The following is a 20,686-nucleotide window of genomic DNA, read 5'->3' as shown; positions in this document are numbered from 1 at the left end:
ACAAATATCCTTGGCTGTCTTCTACCATAGCTGTAGACAAACAGAATATTTTTGAGCACTTCAGATGATTTTTGTATTTGTTTTTTCTCTGTCTCACTTTCTTCCAGATATTTTCTAAAACAATAGATTTGGAATTGTTTTAATACGGATACTTACTGAAGAAGTGCTTGATTATTTGATTATTACCACTTTGTTAATGTTACTTCAAAAAAAGTTTAGTCATATCTCCATTTTAAGGTGCTCTTAATGGGCGAGATTAACTTGTCTGCCTCCAGAGTGGAGTCAAATGAAGATATATGTTGTCAAGAACTTAATTTCTAGATGTGCATAGTGACTATGCAATATCTTTCATATTTTTTAATCTTCAAAAAGCTTCTTGTAGACTGTTAGATTTTTAATTAGTCACTGAGAATATTATCTATACTATAAGCTTTGTTTCTCATGATCTGCATAATAGTTAGCTTGCTTGCTTAGATCTTCATATAGGAAAAGAATACATCATGTGGATACTATGAGTATAGTTAGAACCAAAGCAGAGTCTTAGAATGATTTTGGTAATAGGTTTTGGAAATGTATATTAGTGTTTTGTAACTTAAACTTGTTCAGTTTTAATTGGCCAGACAAGTTGTTTTGATGTCATGTCAAGAATGTCTGATTATATCTAATTTTACTGTTAATTAAACATAAAGGCTGATGTGCCAACGCAGCCAATAAACTCGGAATTGCCGTATGACTGGCATCCTCCTGTTTGGATAACAGACACAGCTCTTAGAAGATCTCCATTTGTACCTCAGATGGGCGATGAGGTAAAAATATTTATTAAAATCTCCTTTAAAAGCCTGTTACTTGCACATTAGCATAGTTATTAAATATAGGAAAACATTTTACTATTTTGTGTGTGTTTATTTTGCTTTTAAAGGTAATATATTTTCGACAAGGGCATGAAGCTTATGTTGAGGCTGTTAGAAGAAATAACATTTATGAACTGAATCCACAAAAGGAGCCATGGAGAAAAGTAGTCCTTAGGGTAAGACTGCCTTGAAGACATTGAGTTCAGTACTAGTAGTCTTCAGTTATCTGTGGGAAGCCTGAGTATAAATAGCTGTCTTAAAATGGCTGAGATTAAAAAGCTGTCTACTGTTGAAATCTTGCATACAGTTTTAATATTTTTTTTACTGTTTGGATGTGGGTGCAGTTCATGTGAAATGGAGAGTTTTGTGCATAACGAGATATTTTCGTGAAATTATTCACTTCTACTTGCAGGATCAGGAGTTGGTAAAAATTGTTGGAATTAGATATGAAGTTGGTCCTCCCACACTGTGTTGCCTCAAACTTGCTTTTATAGATCATGCCACTGGAAAACATACAGACAAATCATTTTCCATCAAGTATGTGCATCTTTATTTTCCTGAAAATGTATTCAGAAATACATTCTTTATAAGCTTCTTCTAAAGCCCTAAAGTTACACAAATGAAAGCAATTTCTTTTTATCTTTATTTTTAGATACCATGATATGCCGGATGTTATCGACTTCCTTATATTGCGTCAGTTCTATGATGAAGCACGGCAAAGAAACTGGCAAGCTTGTAAGTCAGTTTTCTATTCTAAGTATTCAACTAAACAATTTTGAAATCAAAAAATTGTCCTTGGCTAGCTGCTGAATATGCTAAATGCCAGTTGATTGTAATTTAGAAAGGCCCTCTGTTAGGTATGATCCCTTTGTCTGTTTGAAAGTTGAAACTACTAATTGCTGTACTGGGTATTTTGGAAGGATTTCCACAGATTTAAGATATGGCCTTTGAAATATATATTGCAGTTCTAGTCTTCTCTTTTCTTGTTTTATAGGTGAGGTAGGAAGCATATATAGATCTTAGCATTTGCGATTTTATTTTGTGGGTTTTGGGGGATTTTTGGTTTTTGCATTGTAGGTTATCTCATGTTTTATTGAATGTCAGTATTTTTTTAGAACTTTAAACTGAAATACACTGATTATAAGTTTTCTGATTACATACATAAGAAGCATAGTTACATAGCTCTTAGTAAAATATATGAGCAGATTATTTTTGCTGTAGCTGACAGGTTCCGATCCATTATTGATGATGCATGGTGGTTTGGAACAGTGTTGGGTCAAGAACCATATCAGCCTCAATATCCAGATAGTCACTTCCAGTGTTACAGTGTTAAGTAAGTATAAAAGGATTTTAACTTCTAAAATTAGTAATGTGGCTACAATTAGTAATGCAGATTGTCTCTTATATAGCTGGGCTGTTGGTATAAGAATGCTTAAATTGTTCAAATAACTTTATTGGTTGTAACATGACTTTCTCTTTAAGTCATTAATCAAGTACCGCATGAATGTATAATATTTTGAGGCAAATTTTTAATAAATAGTGATGTAGTAAAACAAGTTACAGATTTCTACCCCCCCACACACAAAAAAAAAAAAAAAACATGAACTGTTTTCTGTAATGACCATTGGCAAATCTCTTTCATGAAGCAAACAGTGCAATGAAATGTACATCTTAGTTAATATAAGGAATTTCCAGTGTATGTAAATTACTCTTCATTGGTGATCATTTTTGGTTTGGGCATGCTGAATCTCTTCTGTTTTGTTGAGATTCTGATCCTTTTTATGCTTAAGTTTTACAGTCCTGTCTTTCACATTTTCCACAGGAGCAAGTATACCTGTAACATGATTGCATATAATCACTTCAGAGTCGACTAGACGATGTTTTTAGACCTTGCTCTCCCTTCATGCTTAACACAGGAAAGGTTAAGGCAGAACTTCAGTCTCTTAATGACCTGGTGTAGTGTTCTGTCAGATTCTATTATGTAGATCCTGCTTGCAGTTTCACCTTCTTGTTTCCTCTTTGGGGTAGTATTTAGCTAGATAACTGTATTAATGCTTTGTTACCTGTGAGAGACAAATTCCTTTGACCAGTCTACCTGTCAAATCCTGATCGAACTGCCTAGATGAAAGCATATAGTGGCAGATGGTCAATTTACCATTTATTTTGAGCAGTGCAGCTAAGGGTATTAGAGTAGGAGATAAATTAACTACTTAAACAGGAAAGGCCAGGAACATTGAACTCAAATTAGCCAAAGGATGGTTGGACCCATACCTTCTTGACCCAAGGCATGTGCTGACAAATGACTCACTACTATCCTTCCACGGCAGTCTGGCATTAGCACTAGTCCTAGGAACTTTCTTTCATATGCACAAAATGATTCTTCACACAAAGGAAAGCAAAGGTAAACAAAGATAACTCTGGACCTCTGTCTTCAGAATCAGGATATTGTCATTGTCCTACCTTGTCCAAACCGTCTGAGATGACTCTGGTTGTCTTTGGATTCCCTCAGCAAGGGAGGACTGTAAGGAGAATAATCGGTGAATACATAGTTTTCTTATTTCTGTCATGACCAGAGTTTCTTAATGTGTCTTTTACAGTATTTTTGGTGTTCAGAGTTCCACTGTGTGGAGTTCTCTGTCTGTTTCCATTCAGAGACTTTTGAACCTGTCATTCAACCAGCAGTAAGAAGGTACTTGCAGTTAATAGACAGTTTTGGGAGACTGTCAAGATAGTCATGTATTTTTGATTCCTTGTCTCATCTACCTTACTTGTTACCTGTTCCAGTTCAGCTGTCTTTGGGCATAATGGGAAAATACAAATAGTATCCAGGTAGAATACAAATAATATCCAGGTAGAAATGCCTGCCTATATTCTTACTTTTGGCAAGTGAATTTTCCCTTTGGCCTTTGCAGCTATGATTAGCAAATTAGTGCTCTTGATGTGCCATAAGCATAACTATCATCAAACATTGGACCTCCACAATAGGTATTCTGTCCATGAAGGACTCACATTCCTGAAAGAGATACAACTAAGGCTGTTCTTCATATCAGCATATGCAAATACTTGCTTTCTCTTTGGCAGACTGCTGTTTGTAGCCATCTGATGTTGAAGAACTTTCTTTTAATGGCTTATTCCAGTTGAATTAAAAGATAGACCAAGTTAAATGCTTCAGAGGTAGCCTTAGCTCACTCCTAGAAAGAGTCATCAGAGTGCTCCTCAGTTCTTCAGAAATATCTCAAGCTCAAGCAGCAAAATGCAAGCTGACAGTTGTAGCCACAACCCATGTTTGTTCTTCCCCTCTTTCTCCCCCATCTGTATCCTTGATTCACTTAGGGATGTAACTGATTTCTGAGAAATAGGAGCCTATTCAGGTTATTGCTTCTTCACCCATTTTGAAGCAGTGTAGCTATCTTCCATCAGATAAAGTGGTAAATACTTTCTAGGCAGATACCATTCCTCTGAATGGGTCTATGAAAGTAGAGTGTGAGTTGCTTTCCATCCTGCTGGAGAGGTTTCCCTGCTTTACTCTAGGTTGACTTGTGTCAGATGCTTCTCTTGGACAGGTATGCAGCTCAGAAGGTGTTGGCCTTCTAAGAAATAGAGGTCCACATGAGTACCATAGTTCAGCATTGTGGGTGCCTGCTAGCACAGTTTGCTGTGTAAGTTGCTTTGCAAATGTAAGACTTGCTGTTTTGAGTTTGAGGTCATCTTAGGTCTCTGAGGTGCATTACTAGTCCAATGGCTAAACAATCCCAGACCTTCTGATTCTGAGGTTTCCTAAGGGTTGAGGGGAAGGAGTTATGAAGATCAGTTCACTCTAATCTATCTGAGCAGTTTTAATGTAAAGGTCTGCAACATGTTCATATGGAATCCAAGATTCCTATCTGTACTTCTAATGCAAAACATGTGCGGTAGTCTCATTTCTACAAGATACTTACTGGAAAATGGATCAAGTTCTCAACTATGTGTTCCCCAAAGTGTTCTCTTGCATAGGCTTCAGCCTCAGTCATACTTACTGTTTAATCCAGCTTTGAAATTGGTCAGAATTGAGTTAGTCAGGTGCTGTCAGGCAGTAGTCTTCTGTGAATTAATTCTTTGCATTCCTGTGAGACTGGTTTGCTTATTCTGATCTATTAAAAACCTAATGCTATAACAGGATTTAACCTTACAGTCAAGCCATCATGACACTGCCTTTTTTGCTTTTAATGCAATATGTATTACATCACCTTTCTGTTATGGTGTCATTCCTGGTTACTACTTCTAGGAGGATGTCCTTCTGGTCAAAGAGAGGTTTTCCTTCCTCTCCCTCCAACCTTTCCACCCTTCACCCTCCCATCCTACTTCCCTATTCATGTTGTTTTTGGATAATTTTTCTTGGTTCCTTTTCTAAATTTTTTTTTCAAGTTCTCCTCTTAAGAAACTGGGTAAGTTGATTTCTTCCCCCCTCCCCCCATTTTTCTTACCCCCATTTTTAGGGCTGAAGCTGTCCTTTACACCTTTAGCATGGAGGATTTTTTCCTAACAGTTTCCAGTTATGGATTGTGTTGAAGTTTATAAAACTGCTATGATGAAGCCACCTTCTGCTATTAGCTGTGATGTGTTTTTTAAATCAGAGGTGCATTTCTATTGGATACTCTCTCTTTGAGCATCTCCATCTCTAACTCTATTTGGAGTTCTAGCCATATCTTCACTGAGCACTGTGCAATCCCAGAGGCATTCAGGGGTGATTCAGTTAGTATTGGGGTCCTACAGTCATTGTTTTCTGTAAAAGGTTCAGTGATCCTGCATGTGTAGAGTTTGGTAGTGAGAATATGTATGTGAGCTGTCAGCTGAAATCAAGACTATGAGTATTTTCATTTCTTGCTCTCACTCAGTTCTTCCTCAGAATCTTCTCTTACCTAAAGAGAGGATCCTGACAAACTAAATTGATGCTGAGTGCTTACTGAGATCTTAATCATGTGCCAAGCATAAGTCAGTATGCTTGGAGCACATCTTCTGCAGGTGATGTTGGAGTAAACATACTCGTGCCAAATGGTAACATACACATGCTTACAATGTGTACTATAAGCTTTGAACTGCAGTTACTGGCTGATATCTTTTCCTTTGTTATGTAAAATGATACACTGAGTAAACATCCAATGAGTCCAGATATTGCTGTCAAAACATACCTTCCATATGTGTAACCATTCATCATGTGTTTCCATATGTTATCACTGTTACTACTTGGAGTAAGTGCGGATAGGATTTTTGGTTTCTTTACCACTTCAGTGACATCTTCAGTATATGGAAAAGAGCCTATAACTTAATTTCCTATGCTCGTTTTATCTGTGAATGTTTGAGGATATTTCAGTATCTTTACTACACCAACTTTTAAGAGAGGAAATTCCAGAACTGCTTTGAAGTTAGCTTAGTAATTGAATAGATAAGGAATGCAGCACTCTTCAAGGAGTATTTTCAAAGGGGATCTCTTTAAAGATATGTGCTGTTTATGGAGAGGATGTGAATCTGTTCACCTCTACTCATGAATAACTTCTCTGCTGATTTCTGAGATTTCTGCAAACTTCATTATTTGACAGAGAATGAAACTTTCAATTTTAAGGATTCTGGAGCATGAGATGCAAGATCTGTGAGGATTTCCAAAATCCTCACGTAGGTTTTTGTTTTACATTACCATAGGGTGCAACTGCCCCTCAAGTAAGTCCCTGAAATGCTGTTGTCTCCCAGCTCTCACTTCATTCTCAGAAGTCATCTATTCAGAGGAAAAGAAATATAAGCGTCTGACAGTGTCTGGACTGTTTTGTAGATATAGTTAGGTTTTGTGACTTGGCCTGGTCATTGTCTCTTTTTATAAATGTGATCCTTTGTTCAAGATTTTTAAGGTGAGTTGACCCACATACCTTCCTTTGGAATAATGAAAGTTGCTTTTTAATTTGCATTTGTATGCTTTGTGATTTGGGTGCAAAGAATGTTTTTAAAGTCACTTCACTTTTGCATCTATTTAAATGAAAGAAACCTAAACAAAGTTTTTTATGACTTTGTCTTGGAAAAAACTGCAGAAAGCTACTTCTATTCTTCAGTCAAGATCTGTATTATGGTGCTTTTTTGGATGGTATAATCATGGTAATTCAGCTGAATTTGGGCATCTGCAGTTGTTCTTTGTGAGACAAAGAGCTTTATTAGAATTGAAATGTTGTTTATTTTATAATGGAAGCAAACTTTGAAAGATGGTTTCAAAACAATAGATGGAAAATATTAGAAGCCTAATTTGAATGAAATGAAGGGGAATCATTGCTCCAGAATTGTTAATTATTGACACTTCTGAGCTATTCCTTTCAATACATTGAAAACCTCAGTAACCAGGTCATTTTACACTTAGAAGTTATCTCAAATTAGCACTACCAATGTGGTGTAAATAATAGATGGAAGTTGTATAAGCTGAACATTTTAATTTTTTGGTTGGTCTAAGATGGGTATTCGTGTAGAAGCAGCTTTATGTATTATGTAAGTTACGTTATCTGGATAAATGGAGCTTAACCAGACTATGGTGATGCAGTCCTTCACACAACATTATAAAATAGTGTATACATTTATTAATATCAGTAACTTCTACAGTATTGTACATTACCTGGGAAAGAGAGCTCTTGGTAGACAAGACTTCAGAAACTTGCTAGTTCATAAACATCAAACAGGCAGAGTATGAATTGAGCAAAGTCTTCCTGAATTTACAGATAGCTCAAAATAATTGAGAGGTTCTCTTACCTAAGCAGTGTTTTAATTGTAAAATATTATGATGAGGATTACTGCATTTACAGTTTCAGTTTTAAGTAAACACATGGGAAGCATGAGAGCAAATACATGAATTTGGATGTATTAACATCACAAGAACTGGATGGCATTCACCCAGCAGTTTGAAGAAATCAGATTTGAAACTGCTGGCAAAGTTGTAACATATCCTACAGTTGGACCCTGAACCAGAGAAGTGGCAGGCTGCTTTTGTACTCCTGCATATGGCCAGGTTCCTAAAGGGAAACCTGTGAACTGTAGACTGATGTATATGACTTTCATATCTGATCTGGATGAACACAGATGTAGGAAAGAGCCAGCATTGCTTCTGTACAGGGAAATTCTACCTCACTAGCTTTTTGAGGTTCTGTGACATTGCTAGTAAGTGTATGGATAAAGTAAGCCTTATGTGTATATGTGTGTGAATATATATTTGCATATGTGTATACATTCACGCATACACATATATTCATACATAGATATACATATACATATATATATGTATATGTATTTTTTTTTTTCAAGAAGCCCTTGGTAGGGTTTCTTCCCAAGAGATGTTAGAGGAGCTTAGATGCCACAGGATTGGAGGACCCTTCAGATACTGAAAGTTAATTACAGGTCAAGAAGCAAAAGAGTGTTTCTTAACAATCATATTTCAGGTTAGAGTAATGTACTGTCCCAGGAATCTCCTGCTGTGACAGTGTGACAGGTAGTCAAATGTCACGCTAAATGTGAAGAGTTCCAGAAAACCTCGTAAAATTGAAAGAGCAGGGGAAAAAAGGGGCAGATAAATTTCAGTGTAGGTAAGCATATAAGGTGGCACATGGGGCTGCAATAATATAAATTATGTGTATGTGATGGTGGTTAACAGTTGTGGTTTAGTGGTAGTTAACAGTTGAAGTATCTTGAAGTAGTTATTGACAGTTCTCGGATTGCTTCCTCTGTGTGCAGTGCAGCTGTAAAAACCAACAATATGTTAGGCACTACCAGGAAAGATGTCAAAACAGCATTGCTCATGGCTCTATGATCAGCAGTATAGCGATACACTGATGTCTTGATGTAATTCTGGTTCCTGCATCTAAGGAAGATAGAGTGAATTTGGAAAAGGTGCAGAGAAGAGCGTGAGAATTGAGAGGTTGCACAAGCACCCTGTGGGTTAAAACTTAGACTGTGATTCCTGAATTTGAAGGATGAAGGGGGTTGTAGTCATAGTTCACAAAATCATAAAGGTGGTGGACAAAGTGAATAGAGAATTATTATTCACCAACTGGAAGCAGTTGTTCAAATTTCTAGGAGATTGGTTTAAAAGAGGCTTTTTCTTATCCCCCCCCCCTCCTTTTATTTTTTTAACATTGTGGCAAGTGAATTGGAGATATATTCACATAGACTGTGGAGACTGGCAGTGTTACCAGGCTCAGAAAGTTATTAGACAGATTCAAGGACATCAGGCTCTTAAACACATACTAAAGCAAATAAGCTGGGATGCATTAATGAACATCCCTAAAACAGTGATTGTCCATGTCGAGAGTATGAGTAGAATGGATTAGAACCAGGCTCATAAGGTCTTCCTAAGTCGCATCTTCTACTGATACTGTCAAAGACAAATTACTGGTCTAGCTGTACCACTAAGCTGATCCAGTAGGTCAGCTGTATATAGCCAAAATCAACAGTACAATTTTAATTAGAAATTTATTAAGAAAAATGTTTGCTTTATGCATTGTGATGGTCTGATAGTCTACTAATGCTCTTAAATACCATATAAATGCACATAAGCTTCATTAATGCTTAAAAATAGCTGTGATGAAGAATTGTGAAAAGTTGTTTCAAATAAGCTTGGAGGAAATGCTTCCAAGTTAGGCTAACTGTTTTTTTTTGTCTGTTTGTTTGTTTTTTTCCCTGATAAATCAGATGGGACAATGGTGAAAATGAAAAGCTTAGTCCGTGGGACATGGAACCAGTCCCTGATAATGGTATGTGGAAACTCACTTGATAAAATAGTTAATATGCTTCTCCCTCTTCAGATAATTTGTTTCATGCAACCAGTGGACCTTAAATGATTCTTATCTCCTGCGATCCTGATCTTCTGAGCACAATATTCATTGTATACATCTACTTAACAGATAGACTTGATATGACAATATTTACTGTCAAATTTAAGAGAATGTCAACTACCCAGACAGATGGGTTGGGTTTTTTTTCTTTTCCTACGTAAGCAAGAATGTTCTTTAATTTGATCTCCCTTCTAATTTGGCAGAATGCCTTAGATATCCCTATGTTTTTTTCTTAAACTTTCTATCCTCCAAAGCTGTTGTGGAGGAAATACCCAAAATATGTAGCTCAAGCTTATACAATAAAGCCTGCTTCTTCCAAATGTCAAGTTTCTTACATTCTTGTATATTATAACAGTGACTCGGTTGTTCCAACACAGTACAAGGGGAAAAATGTGTATTTGTTATGCAAACACATATATACATACACATACAAATGCAGTTAAACTATTTCCAATCAGCAAATCCTTACTGCATGTACTTTAAAAGTAGCACTTTTATAACGTTTATGGTCAAATTCAAATGAGCTGCAAGCGAAACAGTTAGAATCCTAGTTTGTCTAACTCAGCTCAGTTTTCCATCGCTTGTCAGTACCATCATTTGTCAGTAGAGGGAGAGAGGGAGATTAGCAAAATACTGAAGTAGTCATTGAATAATCTGTCAAAAGAATTCTCATTTTCCTAAGCACCTCTTAGGAGTTAGTTTGCTTTGCAAACTCCAGAAGGGCTTTTCTTTCTTTCTTTCTTTTTCTTTCTTTTTTTTCATTAAATACCAGTATGTTGCACATGTATGGATGTTTTCAGTAGCTGCAGGAGTATCTCACCTCTGAAGTATTCTCTGGTTGCTTCAGTCTTATCTTGAGATGACAAATTCTACAAAACAATTCAAAATCGAAGTGTGAAATTGTCTTCATACATTTTAGTTTAAGATATGTAAAACGAACAACTGACAGGACTTTTTTCCCACAGATTTAATTGTAAAGTTCTATTCATTCTCTTGTTACCTTTATATGTCCCTTTCTATTGTACAGCAGCTTCTCCTCTCATTTTCTTCATGGGTTGATTAATGCTTTCCATATGCATTGCTTAGTCATGTTGTTGTCAGATGCTCTGGAACAAGCCTTACACATGAACTTAAGTCGTGTGGGGGTGGTTTTGTTTTGTTTTCTGGTAACAGGACAAATTGCATCATTTTTCTTGAATATTCTGTTGTATAGTTTAAGTTCCTGTTTAGATTAAGTGTATTATCATTTCTTCTTCCTCTGTATTGAAACAAGAGATTTAATGTTCTCAACTGCTTAAGTTTGCCTGTATAGCAATTTTCTGAGTTCTAGTTCCCTTATGTAATGTAGTAATAGAGACATCCTACAAACACTAGTTTAAATCTGGATAGTATTACATATGTAAGTGGTCATTTACTGGCTGTGCCAGAAGTAAGTTACAACTTGCCTGTTTGATCTAATACGTTGTTCCTCTGCCATGTTAAAGGCTCAAGATTTGATTGATCTGAGGAGCCATGACTCTAACATAGGAGAATGAAGGGAAAATGAAAAGGAGAAAAAGGTTGAAAGCTTGTGCAACTTCTGGGGAGAGAATCAAAGGATGAGAAGAACATCCTCTGAGCAGGGTCAGGGAGAAGTTCCACAACGACACTAGGCTAGAGGAGGGGGAAAAAAAATGAAAAAGAACTTCCAGACTTTCTTGTTTTATAATATTTTCCAGATAGAGAATGGGTCCTCAGTGCTCTGAGGAAATAATGCTCATACAGAAAGATTTTATGTGTTTCTAGAAAGTATCATTATGTTAATAGTATACTATAAAATGAGAGTTAAACCACTTAATTTGTTTTCTTTTTTTTCTTCGGCTGAACAACTTGCAGGTCAGTTTGAAATTGTACCTTGCATTTGCCACTCTTCTCAAACTCTCAAAATGTTTCTTCATTCAGTTTGCTAAGATAGAGCCGTGGGAAAGGAACAACACTGATAGTTGGATTAAATGGGCCACAACTTAGCTTATTAGCCTATTGTATCCTGCAGGCATAATTTTTTTTCTAGAATCAGGTGTCAAGTGCTCTCTTTGTCAGGGACAATGTTGTCGAGATCAGTAAAGAGATGGACCTGAAAGTTCAACTTTCATCAGCCTGCTTACTGAAGCGTTCTCGTGCTGGCTGACTGTTACTCATTCCAGCTATCTGTATCTGAAGCACTGTAACCCTTCTGCTCAAGGTTCAACTTCCTGTGACCTCATTTACTCTTGAGGACTTGATCATCTCATCATACTACAGTGTGCTAGTGGTTATGACAAGTCTTCTGTGTCACGTGTATCAGGGTGCTGTAAAGAACACAAAGCGGTGCACAGAATCCATACTTAGTGATAAACTTTTTTTTTAATCTGTCATTCTGCTTTAGTCGTTACTCTTGCAGGGTAAAATCCCTCTCAAATGCTGATGCAATAGAAAGAATACCACACACTATGATGTGTGGTATCGAGTTCTTCTTAATTTGATCCTACATAAGTATGTAGGATTTTACTTGCTTCTTTCTGCTAGTGTCATCTCCAGGGATTTTGGTTGTGGAATTTGCTTCAACTTGAAGATCAGTTAAAAGGATTACCTGAGTGAGACACCTCTGCCCCACTTTTTCCTAGCATCTGGAGTTTTTGTCTCCCAGATCAGAGCAACTTTGTCTTCAGTATTATTTGAGAGGCTAGCAAATACTGTTATGGCTTTGTCAGTGCAGTAATGGGCGGAGAACTAGAAAGGATTTTGAGTCATCGGGACTAGTCTTGTTTGATTGAAGGGAAAAGTAGTCCTTTTCATAAACTTAAAAGGTCATCATTAAAACTTGTTTAGGTTATTTTGACTCTGCAGTAGTTGTAGCAAAAAAGTATTTTAGAATGTGTTTAAGGAACAGGGCATCTATATACTGTATAAGATATCTATTCTAATAATATATTTGTAGACTCTAGTCATTGTAACACTGACAAGGATCTACTCAGTCATCTTTCTTGCTCTCATTTTTAATAGATTAACTCTTAGATGCTAAAGGGAGTTGTTACTGTTAGCTTCTAGTTGTAAGCCTATACATTTTATACTGTTCAATGTTAATCTGCCATTTTAACTGCTATTTTGCTTTTCCTAATCTCCACAAAGAAGGATGGAATGATCTTACCTACCCACAGCATCTGATTAGGTACCTTCATTAGCTTGTTCTTGCAGAAGTCTGCAAGTAAAATGAGGGGCTTAATGTTGGTGACACACTACAGATAGTTTCATTGCTCCTAAAAAGCTATAAAAACTGAAACACAGTGTGCTAAAAACAATCTACTCAGTTGTTCCGTGTTAGTTGCATGTCTTTGTAACATCCTTCCTAGTATTCTTAACCATAATATTTTGGACAATTTTTGAATATTAATTTTGAACATGAATGATTACTTGAAATTCAAAGCAATAAAAACTTGCAGAAATATAAAGATGAGATACATGGTTCTGAGCAAGGAGTCACACTTCCAATGCACATTGCCTACTTTGTACGTTTAATGATTGAGGATGCAAATGAATTCATTAAACTCAGAGTAATTGTTTATATGCTTTCGTTTTGAATGCACACCCTAGACTTTGCAGGATCATAATTTAGTTTTAGTTTTCTTAAGATTAATGCCTATATCTAGAGACAAAGTATTCTGGAAATTCAGAATTGCAGAAAAGAACAATAAAAGATTTCTTTGGTTTGGGATCTTTCTTCTATGTGTGTTTTGTGTATTTCTATTCCCCATAGTCTTGGCATCATCCTCCACTTTATGTAAGGAAAGGGGGTTTTTTTGTTACATATGCTTGTGAAAATATATCAGTTTTTTTCTTGTTTTGAGTTCTCTGTTCATGCTTTCCTATTTGCTGTCACTCTTCAGTTGATCAGCCAGAAGAATTAGGAGCTAGTGTTTCCGTGACTTTTGATGAAATGGAGAAGCTACTATACAAACCCGAAGAAGGGGAGTGGGGGATGCGATCTCGTGATGAAGCATGTGAGCGAATTATCCGTGGTATTGATCAGCTTCTGACTCTTGGTGAGCATGTAGTCTAAGCTTTAGGGGCTTTTCTGTTAGCATTACATTTATAAATAGATCCCTGGCATATACATGGTGTCCTCTAAAAGTGACCTGTGGTAAAGTACTGTAAAAGTTAGCATGTGTTTATAAGCAGTTTTCTCAGTGTGCCTGCACTCAGATTTTTGTTTTTAAGCATTGATGGTTTTATCAAGAATTTTTATATGTAGTACTTGAATACTTTGCTCAATATTTGTGTGCATACAATTAATCTTAATCTTGCTGTTCTGTACAGACATGTCAGCAGCTTTTGCTGGTCCAGTTGACCTGTGTACGTATCCCAAGTACTGTACTGTGATTGCTTATCCAACAGACCTAAACACTATTCGGACAAGATTGGTGAACCGATTTTACAGGTTAGTACTAACAGTAGAAAGTGAGAATATAGCCTTGAGCTTGTACCTCATTGAAAGACCTAAACCTTTTTGGGAAGAAGAACAATTATGCTGCTTATAGATATTAGGAAAACCAATAGTTCAGTACGTGAATTCATTATTGCTTCAGCAGGGCTCTGATATTTGTCAATTAGAATTAATATTCCTTTGTATTAAGTTTCTTAATTCTAAGGAAATTGATTTTGGCCTATATTGTTTTCAGAGTTACAGTAAACATTGCAATTGTTTTTATGCAAAACTTGTTATTTGGAAATCAGTAAGCATATTAAAATATCTTTTGGGGGAGGGGCTAAAGCCTTAATTCTAGTTCTGAGATGCAATATTTCAGGTACTTTCAACTCACAGTTAAACTCTTAAGAACCTGTTAAATTTAGAAGAGGGCTTAAAAATGGAGATGAGATGTTAAATATGACCTCTGTCATTTTAAATGAGAAAAACATAGGTAGCAAAAGAGAGGAAGCTAAAGTGCAGGAATGCTAAAATTCTAATTTCTTGAATGTGCTGTGGATATCCCTAGCTCTAAAAGAAACTAAAGGGTATTCATTATCTGAACTTGCGTTCAGCATCTCTTTGAATAAAAAGGAGACAATGATGGTTGCTTTCCTCCTTCATAAGCATTGTGATAAGCTTTGAAATTTGGAGGATGAAGAGTAAATGTAAGTTGCTTCATAATTACAAGGAACTGGAAAAATGAATGGTAAAATAAAGCTACATAGTTGTGCTAGCTTGTTCCTATGAAGTTACAATTTGTATATGTAGCAGTTTCTAAACTTGCAGAGGATACCGATTTATGACTGAGCAGTACCTCTCAAAAGGTATTTTGAGGGAGGATAGAACAGAACATCATAGCTGAGTTGTATTTAAAAACAAGTATTTAGATCAAGCTTCTTCTTTCTTCTAATTGCTTTTGTCTTGCTGTGGTTATTTGTACCATCATAACAACTTTTAAGAACAAAGGAACTCACTCATATTCCACTTGGCAAGATTCTGTCACAAGAAATTTATGTATGTGTTTACAGAATAAATATTATAATTTTACAGTGGTAGTTAAATACCAATTTTTCTTTTTTTTAAAAAATGTGTCAAACCTAAGCTTTTTTGAAAGTACACATTTTTTTAAGAATGCAAGGAATCTGAGACCCTTTATAGTTATATTATTTAAATGATATTTCAGAACTTAGTGGTATTAAATGCAAAGTGCTAATTTGTCAATATTTCATACATCTAGAAAAATTCTCCTATTTTTCCTATTCCTGTGAATTCCTATTCCTGGAAATACCCTATTTCCAGATATTTTCTGGAAAACTGGTTTGGTTTTGGATGCCTCCCTAGTTGGTTCCTGGTCATCACAAGCTTTTATGCATAAAGTATCATGATTTTTAGTTCATTTAGCTTGAAAAGAACACACGCATGCATACAAAATTTAGTAAGTCTCTGTTTCATCATACTGGAATAGTGTGTAACATCAGAAGGTTGGATTATGGAGAAATGGTATAACATACGAGGTTAACAAAGCTTTAAGGAGAATGAAACTAATGCCTACTAGAACTTTGCAAAGTTTCTAAAAATGAATTATCAATAATGAGTTGGAAAATGAGTTAGCAAAGATGTACACTGATTTTGCTTCCTTGAATGCACATGTGTGTGTCTGATTGGGGGGAGTCTGTTTTTTTGTCTTTTTTTTTCCTTTTTCTATTTTCCATGTGAATGTTTATTTTTAAATAGGGGATGTTAATGGAAAGTTTGAGTCTGGTCTAAGGAAATTCACTTTAAATGAAGGATATTCATCCCGCTCTAATGTAGACAGATAATTACTTTCTGCAGTTTTCACCCTTTTAGCTTAATATTAAAGGTGCAATTTTTTATAATTTTAAGGAGAATCTCTGCATTGGTTTGGGAAGTAAGATACATTGAAAGCAATGCCAGGACTTTCAATGAACCTGGGAGTGCTATTGCTAGAGCTGCAAAGAAGATCACTACACAACTCTTAAAATTTATCAAGTAAGCAGCATTTAAATCTAAATTGTGTGTGTGTCTGTGTGAAAAATCTTGAGTATTACCTTAACTAAGGAAATACTTTTATGTTCAGCATAGAGACATACAGACTTTTTTCCTTCATAACATTCACTAGTGCTTACAGCAAGAAAATATCACTTGACTTCTAAGTAGTGCAACCTATGAAGTAAATTTTGTGCTATCTAGTACATGTGTAGAAGTTCTTGTTGCAGTATGCTTGATCTGGTATAATTAAGAAGTTGTGCTGAGAGAAGTTAGCGTAGGTAGTCTTCCTTCGGGTAGATCAAGCTCGAAGACCCTTTTCAAATCTTCAGTGCTCACTTAACCCTCTTTCCCTCACAGCTTTTTCTGAAGTGAACTGTATAACAGCATTTCAGATTTAACATTGCTTTATTAATGTTCTAATTATCTTGTGATTTATTTTTATATATCACTCTAATTTTTACTATCTTCCAGTGCATCTGTAGTTTTTAGTTATGGCAGGGTTTAATCTAGGAAGTGATAGCTATGGTTTTGCTGTTCCAGTAATACACCTTTAATTGTATTACAGTGACCAGGATTGTACAAACATTTTTGAGCTGTGTAGCACCACAGAAGATGAGCGAGATGATGCCGATGATCTGGTAAGGGGCTTCTGTTTGTTTTGTATTTTAGTAAATAATTGCAATAATAAGGAAATACTACCAGTCTTCAAATACATATGGTAAAATTACTCAGTTACTTTTACTGGAGTGTTTCTGTGTATATTTATGTATTTACAATATAAAGCTAATGCATAGCTAATATATAGCTTGAGTATGTTATGCATCTGGTATGAGATATGCTTTATGAAAGGATTTTGTGTTGTCATTACTTGTACAGAAGTATAACACGTACGCATTTTGTACTATGATTGTGGCATCAAATAAAACATTTTTTTTCTCCCATGTATTGAGTGGCATTTCTGAGTGGTATTTCTGAATGCATATTAATGTGTAGTAATGTAATATATTAAATATATAAACATATGAATATCTATTTGAACAGAAATACTTATTCCTTGAGCAGTTATCTTCCACTTTGCTTGTTAATTACTTTGGTTACCTCTAAGGGCAAAATTGTCATTCATACAGTATTAACTATTAAAAGCTGTCAAAGTGTAGGACTATTACAATGAAACTTCAATTCTCAGTTTCTCTACACAACACTGAATTATGCACTGGTTTTGCATACCTTATGGAGAGTTTAATAAAGTATATTTATGTTAAATCTGAGAGAGTTAGTAGTACTGTTATGCGGTGAATGCATAGTTTTCTGCAGTGCTGTCTGTTAACAGTGTACCCCCAAACTGATGTCTTTTTTACATTTTGATTTCTAATTTAGTATTTACTCACAAGACTTCAGAAGGTTACAAAGTGGTGGCCCTCCCTTGCTGGTTATTACATAGGGAAAAAAAATGAGACATTTTATTACTGCATCTCGCTACTTTAGCATCATCTCTGTATTTCTACATTATGTGTTTCTAACAATGTGTTTTAGAAGTTTATGAAAAGTGACTTAATCACAAGATGGTCTTTCCTAAATTCAGGACAACAAAAACACAGAAAATTTTATGACTTCTGTTTGTGAATTGAATTGCTGATGATCTTTAGTCACTGAGGCGCAAAGCTTGATGGAAGCATAACTCTCAAATTTTGTATAGGATGTCTTTAAATACTTAGCAGGGTATTCCAGGAGTACGGTCTCTGTCTGATGTTGGATGGTCCAAAAGTAATATTCTAGGTAACTTCTCATTTGGTGATGTTTGTCCTTAATACAAAGGAAAGAGATGGAGTTGAATATTCAGCAGTGTCTGCTTAGGATCTTATTTTCGAAGTCTTGTCAAAGGCTATGTTGTGTTTTTGATACGCTCACTTTCTGACTCATCAAGAAAAATGAAAAAAAAATTAAGTTACTTTTACCCCAATACAAAATATACATTGAGCACCCATTAGCCATTTAACTTCATACATATTTTTGAAGATAATTGATTTTATTTTGTGCAGGATGATGAGAAATGTCTTCCAAGAACTTCATATAGAAGAAGAAAAGTGAGTTGACTAATCTTTGCCTTACATACTCAAATCAGGTCTAGCAGGAAAAAAATGATTAACAGAATGTATTGAAATTCTGTGGGAGTGGTGCTTTCATCTTGCTGATGAATTTGATGTAAATATTGTTCATTGCAAGAGCTTTCAGTTATCTGTATGACAGTGAAATAAAAGCATTATTCTGCTAAGATGTTGAGGAATTTGGAGTAACGGATTCTGCTGTTTTAAGAGTAATTCTTAAGAAATTAGCAGGTTTCTTTATATGTGCCTTCGTTATTTTATGTAAACAAGAAACATGAGGAGGGAAAAAAGGTTATAATTTATCAATGCTATTAATATAGACTAGAGAAAAAGAATCTGCTAGCAGTATAATGCCTTTTTTGTTATAAAACTATATGCTTGGAAGCTTATTTTTCTGATACAGAAATAATTACAACTACGTTTTTAAGACTAGTTTTTCAAGCTGTATTTTAGTAATGCCTTTTTTTCTGACTTTTTTTTTAAGGGACGGGCTTTAAAAAGAGGGAAAAGCATGAAAACCGGCTATGATGAAAATAGTTGGAAGAAACAGTGTATGGAACTAGTGAACTTGATTTTCCAATGTGAAGATTCTGAACCTTTTAGGCAGCCAGTTGATTTGGATCAATATCCTGTAAGTTGTTCTTATTAATGTTGAAAAATATTTTATATTATTTGTTTTTTCTCTTAACATTTGATAGCATAATAAGATCTCTATATAGCTCTTGGAGCTGTTTGTTCTTGTTATGGTTTTAGTCCAGATCCACTCAAAGGAATTTACTTTGCCGTATGCTCAGAAGTATGAACTATGTACGTATTGAGATGCAAACCATCAAAATATTAATGCAAAACAAATTGTAAACTAGTGTTGTTGGGACTGCAAATACTGCATTACCATAAATAAGCATATAAATTCTCTTGGTTTGCTGTTATCTGTTAACTTTGAAGACAACATATAAATGTCTACTTTCTCTTGAACTGATCATAGTCAAATCTGAGCTTCCTAGCTGTATCCCCATGGCTTTGTTTTTTCTGACTGTCATTGCTGGCATTATCTTTTCTACTAGCTTACTGAATATTTTTGTAAATCTACCCCATATTTGAAGCTTCACATATAGATAGAATATAGATTTTGATTGATGTGTACCTCTGAAGTATAGGTTCCATCCGTCTTCTGTTTTATTTTCTCTGAATTCCCTGTAAAATACATCTCAGAATGTCTTACAGATCTGGTCATCAGTTCCACTTCCATACCAACAAATATCTTGTTTTTCCCAAGGCCTTCTGCAGTTTTCTATACCTCTTACTTAGAAACTTACCCTAATGTCAAGAGTCATTTTTCCCCAAACTTTATCCTTTGCTGCAGTAGTGGGTTCACATTTCCTTTTTATTTTCTTTCCTGCTATCTTTTATAAGAAAGTCACTTTAGATAAGTTTGCATAGTTTCCATATAAAATCTGTTTGCTAAGTCTGAGTGATAAACTTGATTTATTCTTTCTCTTAACAGCTCATGGTATTCTTGCTAACTCTTCTTAAAAGTTCCATTTTTTTAAAGTTCCAATAAACTCTCAAGGAAAAAATCTTTTTAATAACCATACAGGTGTTTTCTTCTGAGCTTCATATCTTGAGTTTAGGTCTCTTTTGGGTTTGAAGAACATTTTCGGGTTCTCTAAAACTCCTCGTTTACAGGGGAGAGAACAAGATAGAGATTTAATGGGGGAGAGGTTGTTTTTTAACCAATCCAGTTTGCATTTTTACTATGAGAAACAATGAAGGGATTACATGAAGATCTGTCACAGTCAGATTTCTCATTTTGATAAAAATAAAATGGTTTACTTGCAAGTTAGTATTACTGGGTAGCTCATATAAAGGTAACTTGGAGGAATTGAAACTGGAAAGCTGCATTCTTGGGCACATGACACTTCAGATTTTTTTTTGAAGGATAATTGAGCTGATGCAAAAAACCTTGAAAGTGAGCAAGAGGGTAATGTAATGGAGACTTAAGATCAGGTAGTCTTTGTGAAAGTTAAGCTGTCTACTGTACTAGGTGCTTCTGTCTTCAGATGGTGGTAAAGATAATCCATGGTCATTTTAGCTCATCTTTAAATGACAAAAATATAAAATTCAAAACCGTTGTTTTATTTGCTTTGTACCTTGTTGAATTACTTTTTTTTTCCTTTCTGTTTTCCTATCTTTAGGATTATAGACATATTATAGACACTCCAATGGACTTTGGTACAGTGAAAGAAACGCTGGAAGCTGGAAATTACGACACTCCAATGGAACTGTGCAAAGATATAAGACTAATATTTAGTAATGCAAAATCTTACACTCCAAACAAAAAATCTAAGGTAGCTGTTAATGTTGTGTTTTTATGCATGTCATAACATTAGGTTTTATTTTGGA

The 20,686-nt window shown here is 35.3% G+C and overlaps 1 protein-coding gene across 3 annotated transcripts in view; it reads left to right on the top strand.

Annotated features, from left to right (window-relative positions):
* The window catches only part of BRWD1 (bromodomain and WD repeat domain containing 1), a 63,015-nt gene that overhangs the window by 29,668 nt on the left and 12,661 nt on the right, over positions 1–20,686 (top strand). For 2 of the 3 annotated variants that reach the window (XM_062599025.1, XM_062599015.1), the window contains exons 24-36: positions 690–806; positions 920–1,027; positions 1,264–1,388; positions 1,504–1,586; positions 2,073–2,184; positions 9,543–9,604; positions 13,588–13,743; positions 14,018–14,138; positions 16,053–16,178; positions 16,744–16,816; positions 18,218–18,262; positions 18,768–18,914; positions 20,479–20,631. In XM_062599025.1, the coding sequence (XP_062455009.1) occupies positions 690–806; positions 920–1,027; positions 1,264–1,388; positions 1,504–1,586; positions 2,073–2,184; positions 9,543–9,604; positions 13,588–13,743; positions 14,018–14,138; positions 16,053–16,178; positions 16,744–16,816; positions 18,218–18,262; positions 18,768–18,914; positions 20,479–20,631 (1,428 nt within the window). The remainder of the gene's footprint in view (positions 1–689; positions 807–919; positions 1,028–1,263; positions 1,389–1,503; positions 1,587–2,072; positions 2,185–9,542; positions 9,605–13,587; positions 13,744–14,017; positions 14,139–16,052; positions 16,179–16,743; positions 16,817–18,217; positions 18,263–18,767; positions 18,915–20,478; positions 20,632–20,686) is intronic. The other variant, XM_062599034.1, reaches the window with a different exon arrangement.

This window comes from Rhea pennata, chromosome 1 (genome assembly GCF_028389875.1).
Source record: "Rhea pennata isolate bPtePen1 chromosome 1, bPtePen1.pri, whole genome shotgun sequence".
NCBI classification, from domain to species: domain Eukaryota; kingdom Metazoa; phylum Chordata; class Aves; order Rheiformes; family Rheidae; genus Rhea; species Rhea pennata.
The sequence above is the reverse complement of the archived record's forward strand: the minus strand, read 5'-3'. Positions and strand labels throughout refer to the sequence as shown.